The sequence below is a fragment of the Rhea americana genome, unplaced genomic scaffold (genome assembly GCF_003343005.1).
Source record: "Rhea americana isolate MKP2758 unplaced genomic scaffold, rheAme1 scaffold_69, whole genome shotgun sequence".
In the NCBI taxonomy this organism is placed as follows: domain Eukaryota; kingdom Metazoa; phylum Chordata; class Aves; order Rheiformes; family Rheidae; genus Rhea; species Rhea americana.
This window is the reverse complement of record NW_028186856.1, coordinates 1,734,936-1,754,990: the sequence shown is the minus strand read 5'-3', so window position 1 is coordinate 1,754,990 and position 20,055 is coordinate 1,734,936. Positions and strand designations below refer to the sequence as shown.

The 20,055-nt window shown below is 41.3% G+C and overlaps 1 protein-coding gene across 1 annotated transcript; it reads left to right on the top strand.

Annotated features, from left to right (window-relative positions):
* Positions 1-1,503: 1,503 nt before the first annotated feature.
* HAL (histidine ammonia-lyase) lies at positions 1,504-18,305 on the top strand. The gene is made up of 20 exons (XM_085321262.1): positions 1,504-1,750; positions 2,191-2,251; positions 2,426-2,453; positions 2,745-2,819; positions 2,917-2,989; positions 3,089-3,155; positions 3,348-3,385; positions 3,467-3,592; positions 6,256-6,395; positions 7,916-7,963; positions 8,681-8,828; positions 8,912-9,007; positions 9,125-9,183; positions 10,011-10,091; positions 11,023-11,088; positions 11,173-11,338; positions 16,373-16,507; positions 17,563-17,671; positions 17,775-17,844; positions 18,156-18,305. Exons 1-20 carry the CDS (start codon positions 1,504-1,506, stop codon positions 18,303-18,305), a joined length of 1,983 nt encoding a protein of 660 aa, XP_085177388.1.
* Positions 18,306-20,055: the final 1,750 nt, after the last annotated feature.

The window sequence follows — 20,055 nt, the reverse complement described above, 5'->3', positions numbered from 1 at the left end:
AACAATTTAAGTAGTTAAGGATTTAAGGAGCCATTCGCGCTCTTCTTGCTATACTTCTGAATGATAACTTCTGGTGGGAAACTGACTGAAAAGCATTTTTTTCTGTATTTCGGATTATATCTTTCCACAGTTCCTTTTGTTCACTCCCAAAATCTAATAAGGCTTGTACTACTGCGTCACCTGAATGAGCAAGGACAAGATTCTGATGGAAGAGAGTACCTGGTTTTAAAAGATTCTGGTTCGAGCTATCAAATTGTAATGAAAGCTACTGCCTTTGGTTTTAGAAATATTTGCTATGTTACTTCCTTTGGGGCAACTTTTTTTTTTCTTGTGAAGGCCCATGTCTTATGTCTAGATTTAGCCACTGGAATTCAGACTGCCGGGTACTCTTAGTCTCTTGCTGTCAGAGCTGGGGCAAAAGTAGAGGCCAGTAGGTCTTTCACTGGTGCCGTTCCACTCTGCTGTGGCATTGGCTGAAGTCTCTACCTGGGTGACAATCTCCAGCAAAATTTATTCCTATAATAAGTCATCCCGATTGAGTGCACTTTATAGTAGTCCTTTTGGTGGCTAAGAATATTTTGGATAGCATGAACTAGAAATGTGTTGCTATACCTTAAGGATATGGTATCTATGGTTTCTATGTGGACAGAGTCATTGTTAAACTTTATTTTAGCACCGTTATCACCTGTATTTCTGTGCATTTTTTCCTCTTTCTCTGTGTTTGCAAAGGAAACTTGGTATAGCAGCATGAGGCTCAGAAATGTGCAGGTGTAATCTACCTGTTGGTAGATTAGTTGTTGGTACCTGTTACAGCAACAATTTTCCAGAAGATAAATTCTAGGATAACGGAGGGAGATTTATGAATTCTTTTCTTGGTCTGCAATACAAAACTATGTTCTCAAATTTCAGCGTGGGAATGAGCAAAGGAGATTTATTTCTGCACTGCCAGCCTGCTTCATCCTGCCCTTGACAGAGATGCAAGGATATAATCTAGTATAATCTAGTCTCCTTTCAGTCCCAGCAGCTGCTACCAATCAGTAAGCAAGTGGGGCAAGTGTCTTCCAGCCTTGTCCTTTATGGAGTTATTTGTTAGTATGATCTACTGCCATGTAAGAACGCYGTTAACTCTTGTTAAACCTTTAAGGTCTTAAAACAGCCGCATTCCAGCTTACTCCGATTTATTTGTTTTTCTTGATGCGAAAACTCTAGCTCCTGTTTTTATATCTCTGGTATGATCTTCGGAAAAAGCTCCTGTGCTAGCGGGTTCCTTTTCCCCTTCCAGGAAAAGGGTGTGCTCCCTAGCRTTGGTTTGATTGGACAAAGTCAGCTGAATGTATCGATCTGGCTTATTTACAAAGATCTTCTGGGGGTGGATTTTTGCCTTTATCTGATTGCGATGTTGGAGTCCAGCTAGGTAGAGCTCTCGAGGCCGTCGCGTGGCGGACGTAAGGCTGATTGAGAGCGCGGCGCTTCTCAGTCGAGGCCCGATTTCAGAGGGGAAGCATGCCAAGATACACAGTGCACGTCCGAGGAGAATGGCTAGCAGTACCTTGCCAAAACTCCACCAACACTATCAACTGGCTGGGAAAGGAGGCTGTGAGACGGTATATGAAAAACAAACCTGATAATGGGGGATTTACGTCGGTGGAAGAAGTAAAATTTTACGTTCGAAGGTGCAAGGGGCTTGGCTTGCTGGACCTTGAAGACACCGTGGAGAATGCCCTGGAGGACAACGAGTTTGTCGAAGTCGGTAAGCGAACCTTAAGCAATGTGTCGCGGAGCGATGATGTTTGGCATGTGAGTCAGTGCATCGGGTATGTTTATTTAAAATYGCACCTGAGATAGTGCATAAGATTTTACGGAAAAATGCTAAAATGCTACTGTAGTTTTTAAGATCAGAAATATAATTTATAAAGAAGCTATAGGTTTTGGTATACATTATCTGCATGTGATACTGTATGCACTGTACTTGTAAATGATATAGACTATGTGTCTAAGGGTTGAACTGTTTTGCTTTTGCTTTTAGAGTACCTTAAACAACTATATAGTCACTTGTTATTTTCCTAGAAGCAGAGAAATATGACTGCAAATCAAAATCCTTATTGCTGTGTATTATCGTGAATAAATAATTCCTTTATACGCAAAGTACAATTTAATGCTGTTTGTGTTTATTTTACATATTTCTTCTAGTTATAGAAGGAGATATAATGTCTCCAGATTTCATACCGTCTCAACCAGAAGGAGTTCATTTGTATCCTTTTTTGATTTTTTTGTGAACTTTTTTATAATTCTAGATTTACAATTTTCTATATTTCCCTGTTCTTTTAGCATTCCTCCCTCTGTAGAATGTKGTGGCAGCTTTATTCAAATGGCTGCTGCCTGTGAAATTCTGTTTGCCCTCTATTTTCCTTTACAGAACTTTCAGGTATAGCAAATATCGAGAACCAGAACAGGTAGGACTTGCAAACAATTTTACAGCTCAGAAATGATCTTACTATTCATCAAAACTTGTTGAGAGTTTATCAAGTGCAGCGTTCCCAGCATCACTGGCCGTTCAATTTGCTAGGTCTGAGAATCAAAATTGTAATTTGCTTCTTACGTTTTTGTTGGAGAGTTCCCGYCTTACAAATGAGAGCACGAGTGAGCTTCCTATCACTGCTGAGCTTTGGCTGTATTTTTATTTAACGCTGGTCATTAAGCAGCTTTACATGTATCCCAAATTAAAATGTGRTTCTTTTGTGCAGTATATTTCTTTAGATGGGAACAGTTTAACAACAGAGGACTTGGTGAATTTAGGGAAGGGGCTCTACAAGATAAAGGTAAAGATTCTGAATGAACATGGCTAGAAATTATATATTTATCCCTTTATGATTAAACAACGATAGATAACTAACATTGAAAATATTTGTTTTCTAGCTCACACCTGAGGCTGAAGTGAAAGTTAAGCAATCAAGAGAAGTGATTGAAAGGATTGTAAAAGAGCAGACGGGTATATATTTTTCATCTCTAACTATTAATTGTTTTTTTCAGTTTGTTTAGATAACTTTATTGGCTTCTCTCCTTACCCAGAAATGATTGTGTCTTTCAGTTGTTTATGGAATTACCACGGGGTTTGGGAAGTTTGCCCGAACAGTCATTCCAAATAATAAGCTTAGGTAAGTTATGTATGTGCATTTCTCCTTTCTTTCTTTTCAGAAGACATGTACATTTAAGAAGGAGCAGTTCTACACTGTATTTTTATACTTTTTTAGTTCAGAGGGCTGCTTCAACATTTCTCTCTGCTTTGTGCAAAATATTTGCTTTGAAAGTCTTATTTGGGTTTTCACATTATTTTTTTTTCTTCATAGGGAGCTCCAGGTGAATTTAGTTCGTTCACATTCTGCAGGTAGTGAGAAATTGCTTGATGTTTTCTCTTTTCTGTCGCTGTTGATACTGGGGTTAGTAACCGAGACTGTTATCGTTTCAGGTGTCGGCAAACCTTTGAGCCCAGAGAGATCTCGCATGCTGTTGGCACTGAGGATCAATGTCCTAGCAAAAGGATACAGTGGAATATCCTTAGAAACTCTCCAGCAAGTTATAGAAGCATTTAATGGTAAAAAGGATGTTTAAAGAAAATCCACACTCACACCTCTTTATTTTATTTTATTTTAACTATTTCATTAGTAGAAGGATGTAACTCAGTGAGTCAAGCTAGGGCAGTTGTGCTCTCTACTCAGTAGCCAAGAGGTCAAAACCAGAGCTACGCTCTGGTCTGCAATGTCCGAGCTCATAGCTAGAGACCGTTCCAGGACCAAAGATCCTAGAGGTGACAGGAGGGCTCAGAGAAAGGATGCAGCAGGCAGGTGTTTGGAAAATTAACCACTGAAAGTCTAGATGATTAGTTCCAGACCAGGCAGCAAGTTTGTGGCCGAAACATGAACCGAACCTGGATAATCTATATCCCAGTTCAGCCCCAGCTCTAAGTGCAAACTTGACATTATTTCTTTTATTTTCTGCTATGGAAAGAGAACTCCTTGTGAACTTGTAGCAAGCATGCTCTGGACGTAGGGTTTGTCAAGACGACAGGCTTCCTGTTCGCAAAAAGGCCGAGGGTAACAATGAGCTGGAGCCATTTCTATACCGAACGGTAAATCCTACGTGAAATATTACAGGCAGGTTACTCAAACTGTGGAGCTGTTACTCTACTATCTGTTATAAAACCAAGTGACTTAACTCACAAGACCACTAATGACCCTTGGGCCGAGCAGGGTGGCATTTACATATCTTTTAAACACTGAATGTTGTTCTAAATGGTGGTACTTCACGGCTGTGACGGGCTATTAATTAACCTGTGAAGAACATGACTTAAACTCAGGACAAGTGCTTTTATAGAGATTCAGGTCCCTAATTTTTGTCCTATAAGGTGCATGCTGACGTATGTGCCAAAATATATGTGCTGGGATTTCTGAGTGGGGCTATTAGCACATAAAAAATTGCTTATGTTGGTGTTTGCTGAGCCGGCCCACTGAGCAGTATCTGTTTTGGGGAGTAGACCGGTTCAGATGTGCACAGGCGCTTGTGAGCTGGAACTGCCAGCTAAGGCTTGCAGAACTGCACGGATGGCCACCTACTCGCCTCGCCTCAGCTATGAAAACAGTTAAAGCTGTAATGGCTTGCTGGAAGCCTCAGGAGGAAAACCRAAGGGGTGGCTCTGCTGTTCGTTAGCTGCTGTTCATCGATGGTCCCTCTGGTGAGGCAGTGACAAGCGAGGAGCATCTCTCCGTGCAGTGTTTATTTTGAGGATAAATACAAGCTTCCAGTCAGAGGTCTTTCATTTGATTCTGCACTGTATGTGAGTGTTAGATTCAATCTTCCTCCTCCTCCGTTTTTTTTAACCATAGAATGGAAGATTGTTCTGGGGTTACAGACCAGATGTGTGATGGAAGAGCCGTGTTTATAAAAGTTAGGTCTGAAGAATACAGGCTTTGTGCTCCCTCCTATTAACCGGTGTTCCTTTCCCCACAGTGGGTGAAGGAATTGGAGTTCAGTATTTAAATCTGCAGAAAAAGGAAAAAAAAGGTCTAATTCCTTCTTTTTATGTAGTTCCCTGGGCTCTGCTTGTTCGTTTCCACACATTCAGGACTCAGAGGATTGGGGAAGAAGGTTTGAAGATGGATTCAGTGCATTATTTGATGTTTAGTGATGTGAGAAATTAACTGTTAGCTTTGACCTCAGCAGGTGCGTCCTCTGATGGATGTTTTGGGTGATTTGGGGTGTTCAGTTCAAAAGACCTGTTTTTCTTGAAGATGCTAAACACCTGCACTTTGAAAAGCAGATCCCTTTAATCTATCTTCAATCAAAGCCATTTTGCAAATCTTACTTAGTGGAAGTTTAGTAAATCAGGTTGTTGTAGGACAGAGCTAATGCGACTTTTTATTCTAGTATGGAAATATTAAGCACATGCTAATTCAAGGCTATYCTCTCAGATACAAGATCTGTCCAGGAAGTTAAGTTTTTAGTTGGATACTTGACTCTAMATTTTGAGATATTCTGGGAGATGCAGACTATGGTGACTAATTACAAGCGKGTCTTCTAGAACACATAATGCTTATTGTTTCCTGGAGTACAAATATTGTCCCTAGCAATTCTACATGTGATGAAATCTTATRTATGCTGAGATCACTAAAACACTGCCAAAAACCTGTTTCTCATGAACAGGACACACAACCTTGACAATGAAGTGAAGAACAAGATGGAAAAGAAGAGTTGCACAGAAGCTATTGGATAAGCCTTAGATAAAGCCTTAACCGAGCAGAGAGTAAGATGGCAACGGTTCTGGTTCTAGGTTGATGAACTTAAAAGTCAACCTCAGTTTTCCACAGACATCATAAATGATGTCAGGGTGTCCCACACCTGAATCAGGATTGCTGGTTACAAGTCCTGAAGAACTCGTCACAGCTGAGCTCTYTGGGATGGTGACTGGAGAGGAGCAATGTTTTAGCTTCCTGGCCATGTGATTCTAGATGCAATGACCACTAGCAGTGGTGCTCCCAGACTTTGTGGGACTTAATTTAGAAGAGAATTGATTTCTTTATAAGCTGCAGCTAGCCTAGGAGCAGGGTCAAATCCTGGTCTGCAATGAAAGTAGCGCTGTTGATTGCATTAGTTGTTATTACAGAATGTAGCTGTGACCACATTCATTTGTTGGCTTCTCTGTTTTCCAAGGAGCATATCAAGGGGAAGTTCTAATAAGAGTTGTATTTATTTTCTTTCTAGCATCCTGTCTTCCTTATATTCCTGAGAAAGGGACAGTTGGAGCCAGTGGAGACTTGGCCCCCCTCTCTCATCTTGCTCTGGGATTGATCGGAGAGGGAAAGATGTGGTCTCCAAAGAGTGGCTGGGCTGATGCTAAATATGTAAGATTCACGGAGCTCCTATTGCTTTTTTTTCTGCTTGCCGGCTCATCTGCCAAATTGTATATAGCATGAAAGGAAGAGAGTTTGTGCTAAGAATTGTTAAACAGAATCRTGACATTTGTCTTTGCATTTTGTGTGCAAGTTTGAATTGGGACTAGGTTGCCTGTAGCAGCTCATCCTGTACCTTGAGGAAAGTGGATCCGTAAGAGCAGAACATGCTGACCCATATGTCATTGGAATAGACATTAGATGAATGTCCTGCATGTTATTAGGCCCCAAGGTGATATCACATCACAGTGCAAGATACTGCAAGTGACATTGGTTAGGAACTGGAGAAAGAGACAGGATGTGATACCAGCTCTGAAAGAGCTACAGTTACACCTTCAACTCCATAAACATCAACACTGTAGCACAAAACCCTCAGTCCTCAAATTCAAAAAGTTCGAATGCTGAGAGTAACTGGAGACTTATGGAGGGTAGAAACTTGCTAGTGAGGCTTCTACTGCATTTTATAATGGCTTTTAAGTGGATACGCAGATATTTTTGGTATAGTCACAGGGAACCTTTATAACATCCTTCTTTACAGCAAGATGTTTTATAATGGAATTATTTTTTAAATTTTATTCTATCACTAATGAGTCAGCAGGTTGATCTAGTGAATATCTCCAAGTCTGGCCTCTCTGAAGTCTCTCTTGATAGTTTGTTGTGTTACATCTGTGGCTTCTATCCATGTAATGTTTGAACACCAGATTTATTTATGGATTGATAGCCATACCATCATGGTAAGATAGAGAAGTGCTGAGAATTACACAGGGAGGTGAACAGAGAAGGAAGCAAGGCAGTTTTTCCTGGATCTCCTGTTCTCAGATGTTGTAGGGGACCCTGGCTCGTTACATTACGGTCCTACATAATATATTCAGAGCATCACCWTCTCATTTTTCTGCCAATTTGTCTGGAAACATGAGAAAGAATTGATGGGAAGAGACATGAAGCCCAGGTCCATCAGGTCGGTGGCACACACAAGTATTCTGTAGCAGGAATGGAATTGAAACCAGATTCCCCAGGAAGTGTTTTTTGACGTGAGATCATCCAGTCTTCCCATCCTCTCTCTGTTGCTCTACTAGCTTTTGTCAATAGAGCGAAGTCTCTTGCATCATTTCCAGAGGCAGGGAGGTCTCTTGCATCATTGTTCTTTCCACTTTCTAAGTACRCTTCTCTGAGATTTATTATCTGTTCAACTGAAAATGTTGAGAGGACTCCAATCAGAACCAAGGTTATACTATTCCTTCATTTTTCACAGGAGTGAAAAATGCCTTATAGAACCAACTAAGTAGGCCTTTTCATCATTGGAAATATAAAGAAAAGGCATGACATCCTGTCTCTCTCTTCAGTTCCTWGGGAATCTTTTATAAGGGACAGCTTATGTCAAGCAAAACCTGCTTTGAGGCAGGCAGTAGGCAGAATTACCTTCYCAAGAATTAATTTTTCATTAATTACCTTGTCATTAAACTACTTTACAGGTCCTGGAAGCCCATGGTCTGAGACCAATTACATTGAAACCAAAAGAGGTAATAAAATATAGAGATGCCAGCCAATGGAAAAACAAGCCTTGTCAATCACTAGCTGCTTTATACTTACAATTTATGACTGAAATGAATTAACAGTCATTTTAAATCAAGATCTAGAAGAGCACTTGAAGTCAGCCGTGGTGGGCATACTGGAGACTCCGTTCTCCAGTAGGGTTTATGGCAGCATTTCTATGGATTCAGCACAACTGCAGCTAGTCACAGAAGTTTTGTGTGCCAGGTTTCAGTCCAGGAAAAAAAAAGTCCCGTCCTGTCCTCTATAGATGACAATGACTGAATTCTGTCCTTTTTTTCTATGGTAATGGGTATTGATCCACATTTCCTACTACTCCCAATCGTTCATCAATGGAAGGTACCACACTTAATATCCCATGTTTCGACAGGTCAGTGGAARTTGAAATAATATTGCATCAGTGAGGACAAACTTTTTTTTGATGGTTTAAGTTTGAAATAACATGAAATAAACCTCATGCAGCACACTGGAGATCCAAGGGTGTCTGCTGTGACCATTGACAATTTATGTAGCAAAAAGGCCGAGTCAAGCTGCACTACTTACGCTTAGCTTCCYAGATTGTCCTAAAGAAAAACAAAGGTCTTTCAAGAAAAGAGATTTAAGAAAGAGAATTATCACAGAGATGAAGAATTATCACAGTGGAATAGCTGCAATGAATTTGCTTAACGTCTGCTTTCTCTTTGAAGGGTCTGGCTCTGATTAATGGGACACAAATGATCACTTCACTGGGATGCGAAGCGGTTGAACGAGCCAGYGCTATTGCTAGGCAAGCAGACATAATTGCTGCCCTTACACTTGAAGTCTTGAAGGGTACAACTAGGGCCTTTGATACAGGTTGGTACTGGACTTTTTCTGTCCATTTGCTAATGGTTATTGATAAGAGAGGGCAAACCTAACAGTCTTATTTGTTTTACTAGACATCCATGCAGTGCGTCCACATCGTGGGCAGGCTGAAGTGGCGTTTCGATTCAGGTCCCTTTTAGATTCTGACCATCATCCTTCAGAAATAGCAGGTGAAAAATCTTAGTCTTCAGCCTTCTGAGTTACTCAGGACAGGTTAGGTGTTTCTGCAGTCATGCATACACTTTTATGTAAGGAATAATTGTTTTTTTTCCCCTTGTTCTTCTTAGAGAGCCATAGATTTTGTGATCGAGTTCAGGACGCATACACAATGCGCTGCTGCCCTCAGGTAAAAACTGGTTTATGTTTYCTTTTATTGCAGCAGACAAGTGATGGTGAAGTTTCCATCTCAGAAGTAYGTTGTCTGACTCCATTAGAGGAGGCTATTTTATTTTGCTTCTCCCCCTGTTCAAAGTTAAGACTACAAGAGACATATAATTTGTTGATCCCATGCTATGGGAGCGCCTGCACCCATCAGGCAGTGCCTGTGTTCAGATCTGCAAAAGGCCAAGTGTAGAAAACATGAGGAAGATGCTGTTTTCCACATTTGCATGYTTCATGAGGGATTTCTTCTGCCTACATGCTAAGACCGAGAGCTGGGGAAAGATGTTTCCAGAAGCAGCTGGCCTTTGTGAGTCTATTGTATCCCAAACATATTGGATGAACTTGATCTCATGTTTTAGCATGAGCAAAGCTGTTACAATCAGTGGAAGATTTGCCTAAGTAATTAGTCAGTGAGAGTTTTTATTTTGTGTGAGGGTTTTCTTAGGTTGTTCTCCCTTAATATCGCTTCTATCCCCCATCAGTTAAGAGAATATTAATTTTCTTGTCTTCCATTTTGGGTAAAATGTCCCAAATACGTAAAGAATGACACATTCGGATGGTCATCTTAGCAATACTGCCATAATGAATGTAAATGTAGTCTTTCAGGTGTCCAGGATGGGCAGTGTCCCACAATGGCAATGCTCGTGATTTTCAGAGCAAATCTAAGACTATCTTCATGTGTGGATGTAGAGATTGGGATAATGGGAAAGATAGCATCTGCACCTGGATCATCATGCTGAAGGTGAACTAAGCACAGATGCTAAGCTCTGGTGCTGATGTCTTTTGTTCTAGGTTCACGGAGTGGTAAATGATACAATTGCTTTTGTGAAGGACATCATGATGACTGAAATCAATAGTGCTACGGATAACCCTGTATCTTTTTGATGATTTAATTTCTCCATAAAATTTTGCTGGACCTTTTTTATCTTTTCCTTCTAAATAATTATTTGTAACTGAGGTTGAAATTCAGAGTTGGCTTCAGTCAATAGCTACCGTTAGTTCCAAAAGCAACAGTCTCAGTGTAACGGACTGTAACTGTGTCAAGTATTGGAGCATACAAGTGTGTGTTGGGATAAAGAAATTACTTGAACATAAAGTTTAACATGTTTAAGTGCTTCCTACATGAGATTCTAAGCACTTATATTGAATGTGTAGGTAGATGAGACTTGGCAACCAGATGGACTTAGACTGATAGTGGCTTGTCACGTGAAACATCTAGTGGTGCAGCATTGGAAAAAATGCATTTCAGGGCAAGATTTGGATTCAGTCATGGAAGGCACAAAAATGTGTGTGGTCTGCAAACCTCTTTGTGGTTCAATCTGGTAAACACTGTGCACAGACCTTGTATTGGCACTCTGAGCAAGGCTGGATTCCCCTCATCAGTGTAAAGATGCTGTATTTATTGTCATATTAGTAGCTGACAAGCGTCACTCCTTACTACCTACCTTGGAGAGAGTCTACCAAGCAACTGGTAGACAGAAATATGCTAGAGACAGAGAAATATGCTAGGATCCAAGCACATGTGTTTCTTTGCACCCCTAATAGTTTTCACACTTTGATCAAACACCTCATCTCGTGTAGTCCATTTAATAAAATACATGTTAGAACTGTGTCTACAAGTTTGGAGAACTGAGATTCGATCTTCGTTTTCTGAAAAGTGAACATGCAGGTGTAAAACAGTGTACTTGCAAAGAAAAACACATTAGCATGAAAATTCCTTCACAGAAGACATTCTGATTACTTGGAGGTATCTGTTATGTAAGCACTATTTTATTCATGTTCGTGCCTTAACTTCTCCTTAAAGATGGTGTTTGCTCAAAGAGAAGAGACCATTTCTGGAGGAAATTTTCATGGTGAATATCCTGCAAAGGTAATTAAACATTTAGAGAAAAAGTATTTTAGTTTTTGATCTTTTTTTCTGTCATCTGATATAACAACGAGATCTTTTTTATAGGCTCTGGATTATTTGGCAATTGGTGTACATGAACTTGCTGCAATTAGTGAAAGAAGAATTGAGAGACTCTGCAACCCCTCACTCAGTGAGCTCCCTGCCTTTTTAGTAACTGAAGGAGGTCTTAACTCTGGCTTCATGATTGCCCATTGCACAGCAGCTGCCCTGGGTGAGTGCTGAAGCAGTTTCATCAAGAGAGTTGAAATAGAAAGACCGATATATATTGATAGAGTGGTAATTTGATTGTAAATATAAAGGGATATCACTCGTAAATGTTCCCCACCTCTTTTCTGCATGCTTTGAGCTGTCTGGATGCAAAGGTTGAATGTCTAGTGCAGCTGTAATTATTTCAGCTCAGAAGTTTTTACTCTGCATTGATCCATGAACGTGTTTAGCTCTCTGAGCACACAGACCACTTGGTGCGTTTCACAGGGAAATGCGTGCACACTTAAAAGTGGGAAAAGTGGGCAGCACTCTGCTTTACAGAATGGTCAACACAAAAACTCTAGTTGAAATCCAGTGGCAGCTTTGCACCCAGGAACCTGCAAATCAGCTCAGATAGGACTGTAAAGTTAACAGCAAACACTCCAGGGAGCAAGTACAAATGTCTGTCTGAGTGTCTCTGCTGAAGGTAGAACCTCTACTTGAATAGTTACGATCTCCAAATAGCGTAGTACCTTCATTCCTCATTTCTTGTTAGCACCAGGGACACCATTTGTCTCAAATTTAAGACTGTTGGGTCTGATGTTCTTAAWACTCAGTGTCTCCATCTGACAGCCAAGTGCAAAAAACAGTTTTGGACTCTATGATCTGCAGGAGACTGGAGTTATCAGGGACTGTAATTGGAGGAGCCCAATAAAATAGGCACATCTTCAAGGGGATAGAAGGATGTAGTGAAAAGAGAGAGAAGAAAAGCAAAGGAATMGTTGATGCTAAATAAACGAAGCTCAACTTGTCTAGCAATGAAATTGAAAAACTGCTAGGTGATATTGGACCTCTTTCCTTTCCCCCTGTTTCCTTCCTATCTATTTTACATTTAAAGACAGAAGTTTGCTCTGAAGAAGATCCAGACTAGCAGAGGAGCTATAGCTGGAAATAAAGGTATGCAGTCCTGCTAAAAACTGGATGGTGGGACCTTACTGTAGGTCACCATGACTGACATACAAGTGCATACATATTCCCTGCTTCCATTAGATCCCACCAACTGTTTCACAGACTGTCTCAGAAAGCAAATCAACAAACYCTTCTAGGAAGCAATTTCTTGAAGGTCTCTATTATATGGGGTAGTTTTCTGGATGCTTTCATCTTTCTATGGGTCACCTAGCGTTAATGAGTTGTTCYGATTAAAGGAGCCATTCTCTTCTCTTTCAATAAGAAAAGGCTGGACAGTTTGTTCGAAACATACTGTTGAGAGTGTTATGAGTTGACAAAACAGCTGTGGATAWTTAATTAATGTAATTAGTTGTGATTGACAAATGATGTCCATATAGGAGTCTCAAAGAAAAGTTGCTGCTRGTTTTTCTAAAGGGCTAAGCATCTAAGCAATGGCTAAGAGGTTGGCCGCTGTGAATAAGTCTTTCACGTTTACTGCTGGGATTTCATTATAGGGATACTTTATTGTTGTGAGAAAGCATCCGTGTTAGTGTTTTCCCTCAGGATGGTACTCCAGGCTAAAATTGCATTTTGCTGGTGCAAAGAGTCACCTTCCAGTTTAAGGATTAGTGGGGCCATTAGTAGGGGCTGCTGCCTGTTCTGACTGTAGTGTGACTCACCCAGCGTCATTCTCCTGAGAGAAAATGAGTCCAACTTGAGATACCGCTGCTTGGAGTCTGTGTGTCATGACTTTCCTTGTTACTCCTGGTCAAACCCTTTTCCCAGCCCATCTAGAGCTACGTCAGCATAMTGCATACTAGGATTAGTACTCTCTGCACAGGAGAGAGGCTGCATTTGGGAGGTATAACTGAAGCAGATCCATCAAAGCACTCATATCCCTTCAGTCTAGTTAGCTGAGGCAAACGGTGACATCAGTGAAAGCAAATTCAGGCAGAGAGTCTGTGAGAGCTTCGTTGCTGACAAGAGCCATGAAGTTAGCTAGATGCCAGCTTGGATGTTTGTACATACTCCAGTACTGCTCGCTGCAAGGTAGGCAGCTRTTGACTAATACAGGAGTATGAACTGATCTCTTTGAAGGCTTTTCCTAGCTTTCAGAACACTGTTCATAACACTGTTCATTGCTSAGATACTTTGTCACATGGTGTCCCCATCTGTGTTTATGACTAATTTTGTGCCATTAACAGACACTTTCACTATGCAAGATTTTTTTYCCCATCATTCCTCTTCTACCCCTATTTCCAATACAGAGAGAAAGGGAAGAGGTGTGTGTTTTTCTAGATGCAGTCTTAGTGGCAGTTAGCAGATGGTCCAGATGAATATGGCTCTGTCTCCATCAGATTGTTTCTCTCTTAGAATAAGCAACGGCTTTTCAGTCCTTGTCAGGTAGCATGAAATTAGGACTGGGGTAGTAACTCTAAATGTTAGGTACTTGACTTGTGGCGTACATTGATATTCCAGCATCCAAGTGTGCTGCAAAAAAAGTGTTGTTAATAGATCCTTTGAAATTTTCTGCTGCTSTTTCTGACTGTTACTGTTCTGGCATAGCTGCTACATCTTTGCAAATGTCTTCTATAATATCGCTATTTTCTGTACCTTTGTCTGAATAGAGCTACTTCATCATCCCGGGAAAGACTTCACCATTCACTCTTCAAAATCATCCAGTGCCCTCAGAGGTGCTGGTTATCCTTTAGTCATCATTAAAGCTATTTGTATTCTGAAGCTGCAGATTGTTCTTAACCCCTTGTTTTCTTGCCACTGAGGGGAAAAAAACATCAGGTTGGGATAGCAGGAGGGGAGAAGAGATGAATCAGTCCAAACCTCACTATCATCCTAGTTCTTCTCTTTTGTTTTGAACTGTGTTTGCCGCTGTGGTCCAGTGGAAGTTAGAGCTCTCATGTCTTTTACTGCAATTTTTCAAGGGGTCCAGAATCACCTGCTAAGTTACTGTTTGCAGGTTTGCTGCTGATCATGCTGTCTTGCTAGTGTCAACTGTTGAGAGTCAAAAACAGCAATGTACTCCTCTAACTTTGTCCTCAATTGAAATTTGTTTGATACTGATATACCAGGAAGATGTTTCATCAAGTTAAGTAAGATTAGGTTAGCAAAGGGATTACTTTYAAGGTCTTCTGGGTCCACTCATTAGTTTGGTCTATTGCTCTACTACAAATGAGATTAAAGTGATCGATATCTGTTCAGAAAAAATATGGTGCTGATTACCAAAGAGCAGAGGAAGAGCTAAGCTTCACTGCAGCCCTGGTGATGTCAGTCTAATCTGCTGTAGTCCAAGGGCCATGAAGGCCTTTGCTACTGCTTCTTTGCAAAGTCTGTGACCCCAGTGTTTAGGCTGGTGGGACCTGATTTTCTAGTACTCATGGCTAAAGCGACAAAAAGGACAATGACCTCTGGCACATCGCAGTTCACAGGTTCAGGAAAGCACGAGCCAATGTGAAGATAAACATATAATAGATAGAGGATAAATTATAAACAATAGATGCAAACAGACAAAGAGGTAAATGAGTAGATAAATATCCTGAAAAAAAACAGTCAATGAACTAAATTACTGTAATAGAAGAACTCTGCCCACAGGCTGGTTTTAAAGGTGGGACAGGAATATGAGCTTTTGAAGACTGACGACTTCTCCTTTTGGCTGGACAGAGTTTATTTTGGCTTCAGGGTCTAGCTGTCGCTTGGCTTCAGGTGCTGGGAATCACAGCCTGGCTCATCTGGCAGTTACATCCAGAGCTCAGTTTTGCAGTCTGGAGGTAGGGATTCTGGGTTGTTCTTGGGACTCTGACATGGGGAATGAAAACGACTGCCAAGCCTCCAACCTCATGACTGCCACCAGATCCAGAAGTTCATGGATTAAAGTAATTTTTTGCTGGTCAAAATAACCATGAATTTTCAAAAAATGCCCTTTGAATTCTGATTTTAGTCCTTTTTTTTTTAAAAAAATGTTACTATTGTTATTTTTAAGTCACACTGCCAGTTTCTAGGGTGGTTCTGTATCAGCTAGTGTTGTGCACTCCCAGAGATCTTAATACAGCTTCAAAAAAATTTGCAGATCACTTGCAGTGCTCGTGGATGCTTCTCTCCCTTCCTCTTTGGTCGCACTGTGCCTGCCRGGCTGAACTGCTGCCTCTACAGGGCTTGCTGTTGCTTGCCTGAACCCTCCAACAGAGCTCTGCGCTGGGTTGCATCGCTGGGTTGCAGTTGGTGTTACCACCTCTGTTGCTTTTGCTGCTTTTCTGGAGCTCCTAATTTGGTGAGAGTTTCACAGTGCTCTCGCTGCATGCGAATACGGGCTTTGTTTCTTCTCAAGAGCAATTCTCAACTTCAAACTTTAGGATGGCGCCTACAGTCCTTGTGGTGGCCAATTCCCCTTGCTTTTGGATGCAGTTTGCATAAGAGYGGATTACACTAGGTGTCACATCCGAGTGTGAGCACTTGGTCTTTCAAAGCCAGCACGCTCTGACTTTCAGGTGTGTGTGTGCCTGGACGGGGACCTGTGCAGCCTTGTGGCGAGGTGAGGTGAGGAGTGGTGGGAGAGGACAGGTACCATGCTCCTGCAGCATTGCTCTGCTGCAGGTGCTGGAAATGTCTCAGAACAGGTGAGAAAGGTCAGATGCTCTAGCTTTCCTCTTAAAACTAGAGGTACTAGGGTCAGTATCCATGACTGAAATAAAAACTAAGTGAACAATGCTCTTTGTAAAGACTTAAAGTAATAGGCAAGACCATTCCCAGGTTTGCACTTTGATTATGCCGTCCACTCTTTCTTCTGTTTCCATTAAACCTTTGAACCAGAACAACACAAATATGGAGARGGAGGAGGAGTGAGCAGTCTTTTTGTATTTGAATCCAAAGACTGATATCGCTAATTTTTTTTCAGAGGCAAGGTTATTTTGTAAGGCATTTATTATTCAGTAGAGTTAAAATATTAATGCATTCTTGAAAGAGGTGTAGTAGTTGGATTCTCTGCTGCAGCTTGACATGGTGGATGGGTTCTTCGCTGCAGTCTCCATCCAGGTTGGCTGTTGCTTATAGTGCCCTTCGCCCTTTCTGTCTCCCRTTTATTTGCACTGGATTTTTGCAGTTTCTGAGAATAAAGCCTTGTGCCACCCTTCTTCTGTGGATTCTCTCTCAACCAGTGCTGCTACAGAGGATCAYGTATCAATGGGAGGATGGGCTGCAAGGAAAGCTTTGAGAGTTATTGAACATGTGGAACAAGGTAAATCTACTATATGCAACCAGATTATGATATTAATGACATTCTTTCTAGCTATCATCATTTAAAAAAGAAGAGTTCAAGAAAGCATCTGAAAGAGCTATTCAAAGATACTGTATGAAGTATATATTTTTACAAGCACTTGGATCTTTCTAACAGAGATAAGGTAAACCTAGAGTTGAGTGTTCCTGTGAAATAAAACTGCTTGCTACAGAACAGTCAGCAAAGATCTTTTCTCTTCTTCTGCTTAGAAGAAAAAACAATTCTCTCTTGCTCTTCTAATTTTTTTTTTTTTTTTTGGCAGAAGGGGTTCTTAGATACGTGTGTAAGCTGTTACTGGAAAACCAGAGCAATGCATAGCACAAAAATAACAAATGTGTTTGCCCACATAAGTTTATAAATTTCAATGGTCTGAAGACTTAAAGTTCTAGAAAACTATAAAACTTTTGTTTTCATGTGCAGATTAATGAGTTTGTAACTGCAGAAACAATGTGTCTTAGAAACAGTTTATTTGAGTTAAAATGGTTCGTATGAAAATAAGAAACTAATGCCAATTACTAATCCAGTGTGAGGTGGGAAGATTTTGTGCAAACTTTTCCAGAAAGAATATGCTTTGAAGCCCTTGTAATTTTATCAGTGCTTTTGCATGGACTTGTGCTCTTGCAAGCTGCATGAGCAGAACTTTCTTTTATGGCTCAAGGCCCTTTCCTTGTAGCTTTCTGATTTATGGTGCCCATTAGTTGGGGTATTTAAGATACCCTGGATGAGATTTTTATGGATTTAAAACTGTGGTAATTGGGAGTGCTTGGCACATTGAAAAGTCTGTATGGCAGACCACCCAGAAYGTGCTTTTTGCAGTGCTGCATACATCCCCCAGCACCATCCATAAAATGACCCTGCTGCTGGGCTGCCTGTCYAGTGTGTGGATCCACAGTGGGTCTTTTCATATTACTTGAAACAATATCACATTAGCTAGAACAACTCCAGGTTTTATAAATGAAACTTCCCGTTGGGCTGTATGTGCTCAAGATCTCTCTCCCACTGTTTTGATTTGCTAGTCCTGGCTATTGAACTGCTTGCAGCCTGCCAGGGCATTGAATTCCTACGCCCTCTGAGAACGACAACCCCATTGGAGAAAGTCTACGACCTTGTGCGCTCTGTTGTGAGGTAAGATCAGATAAATGTGTTGCCCARAAGTTACCACTTTGGAGACTTGCTGACTGTGGCGTGGTTAATGTTTGGCCAATGTTCTCCGTGTGTCTCCTTCCAGGCCATGGATGAAGGATCGCTTCATGGCCCCAGACATTGAAGCAGCTCACAGGCTGCTGGTAGAGCAGAAGGCAAGTGTTTTTTGGCATGTGSTGTATGATCAGTCCTCAGGAGTACTCTGCAGCTCCACTTTGGAAATATTCCTCAGTATGTTCAGTGCCTGGCTYCAGCCACTTCATCTATGTGCTCTTCCCTAACTTCACTGACTGCCTCGCTGTTTCTGCTGGTCCCATACAGCTTATTTACATTGGTTTGAAATTCTTAGTTCCCAACCAGTAATGTTTGCACAGCTTCCTGAAATTGTGTGTTGATATTTGACCAAGTCTGAAGGAAAATTCTTTGTTTTGTTTCTGATTCTGTTGTTCACTTTCTGCTTTTGCAGGTGTGGGAAGTGGCTGAACCTTACATTGAAAAATATAGGAGGGAACATATCCCTGAATCRAGACCTGTTTCACCAACAGCCTTTACCCTGAGATCACTGGCAATGAATACATGTGTTAGTTGTGATCACAGTCATCAGGATGAACTTTAATAGTTGCTGTCATCTGGTAGAGAGTAGATCCTTTCCAGGACCTTTTTGGGGATGGCTGTTCTACTAGAATTCATCATGGTTTCTTCTGGGGATGCAGAGGAACTGATTGTCTAGCTCAGAAGCACATACCGATAGTAGAGAAATGCCTTACCAGTTTCCTGTGTAAAAGACAGTTTTGTCATGATGGTGTGGACAATCATGACATTGAATTCAATTGAATTTCCTGAGCTTCTGAACACAGCACATTAAGACCCCTGTTCAAACCAGTGGAAGAACTAGTGGATGTTTATACGATACCTTCTGTATTTTTGTCAGCTCTTCAGTTGTTTTCTCTTTTTATCTGTGGCARTTATACTGAACATCCTAGATTTGATATTCTCACCCTCTTTTTGTTTCGGTAATGTGGTACACTATGTTCTGACACAAGCAAAATTATTTTTGACRCTTTAATTCTTCTTGCTTTTGTTCTTCCACAAAGGTGAGGATCACATGTGAGATACAGATTCCTCTGTAACATCTTTAGAGCAGGTGCTTCACAAATCAAATAAGTTGTGTGCATAAAAACATATTATGAACATCACTGTTCCAGAACAAGTATACTGTATTCTGATGATGGACTATATACTTAATGCAGTTTTACAAAGGAGCCCATAGGCTCACATCTACAATAAATACAGTGAGGATTCACATGCTGCTGTAACAGTGTGGTTTTCTTTCTTGTGTAGTGATGAAAATTTAAAGCAAAAGCTTAGTTTAGAAACTAAAAGAGGCCAGGAGAGGGAAGCAGGTTAGGAGTGGGAGATGTGAACCAGCAGCACTGAGGTCTGGAATTCCCAGGCTCACCAGGCAACCTCCAGCTCACACATTGTAACCTGCTCCGTGTTACAACATTTAGCATGTGCCTATGTGGTAGTGCAGTGACAGCGTATAAAGGCTGGTTTAAAGTTGGGGCCTTGGCAGTACTGGCTTGATAACCACAGCTGCAGGGGTTCAGCATGGGTTGGAAATTTTCCCAAGAGAACTGGGTGACTAGCCAGGCAGGCAGCTATGCTGCAAGGAGCAGCCAAATTACTATTACGGGGTACCTACATGCATCTCTGTGACAGGCAGTCTCCTGAGAACAGGATTAACACTGGTCAGCAAGCCGGCAGGTAGCCACCTAACCTGGCCAGGAAGAGAAATAGTGAGTTGTGCAGGGAATCTTGCCTTCTGCCCTGCAAAAAACTAGATGTCTCTCGACTTGYTGCTCCAAGATCTGACAACAAGCATGGTGATGGGCCCTCAAACTCAAAAGTCCTGGGAACCTGGGAACCATCGTACCTACCCATGATGTGTGAGCTTCCAGCTTCTTCCTTCTGTGCCTGATCTGCAGCATGTTCTATCCTCCTGGTTTTGGCCTCTTCCATTCTGTATGAAATGAGCTACTACTTGAAATGAAGTGTGAGCTTAACACTGCAGGCTATAGCCTTACTGTTAAATCATTTGCCCTCAGCATCTGACTATGGTCAAGTAAAAACCATCYTGAGATGTTTCTACCCCCTGCTCTTACTTAGGCCTTGCTCCTGCAGGCTCCTGTGACTATGGGAGGCAGMGCAGTGGATGTCATCGCTGAAATGAGCCAAATTAAAAGCAGGAAAAAAAGAAAAGCTTTATGTGTTGGTGGGATTTTTTAACATCGAAAGTCAGGACTGCCTTCTGCTGCAGATGCAGCAGTGGCAGCAGAGCCAAGGGAGCAGCAGCCTGCATAATA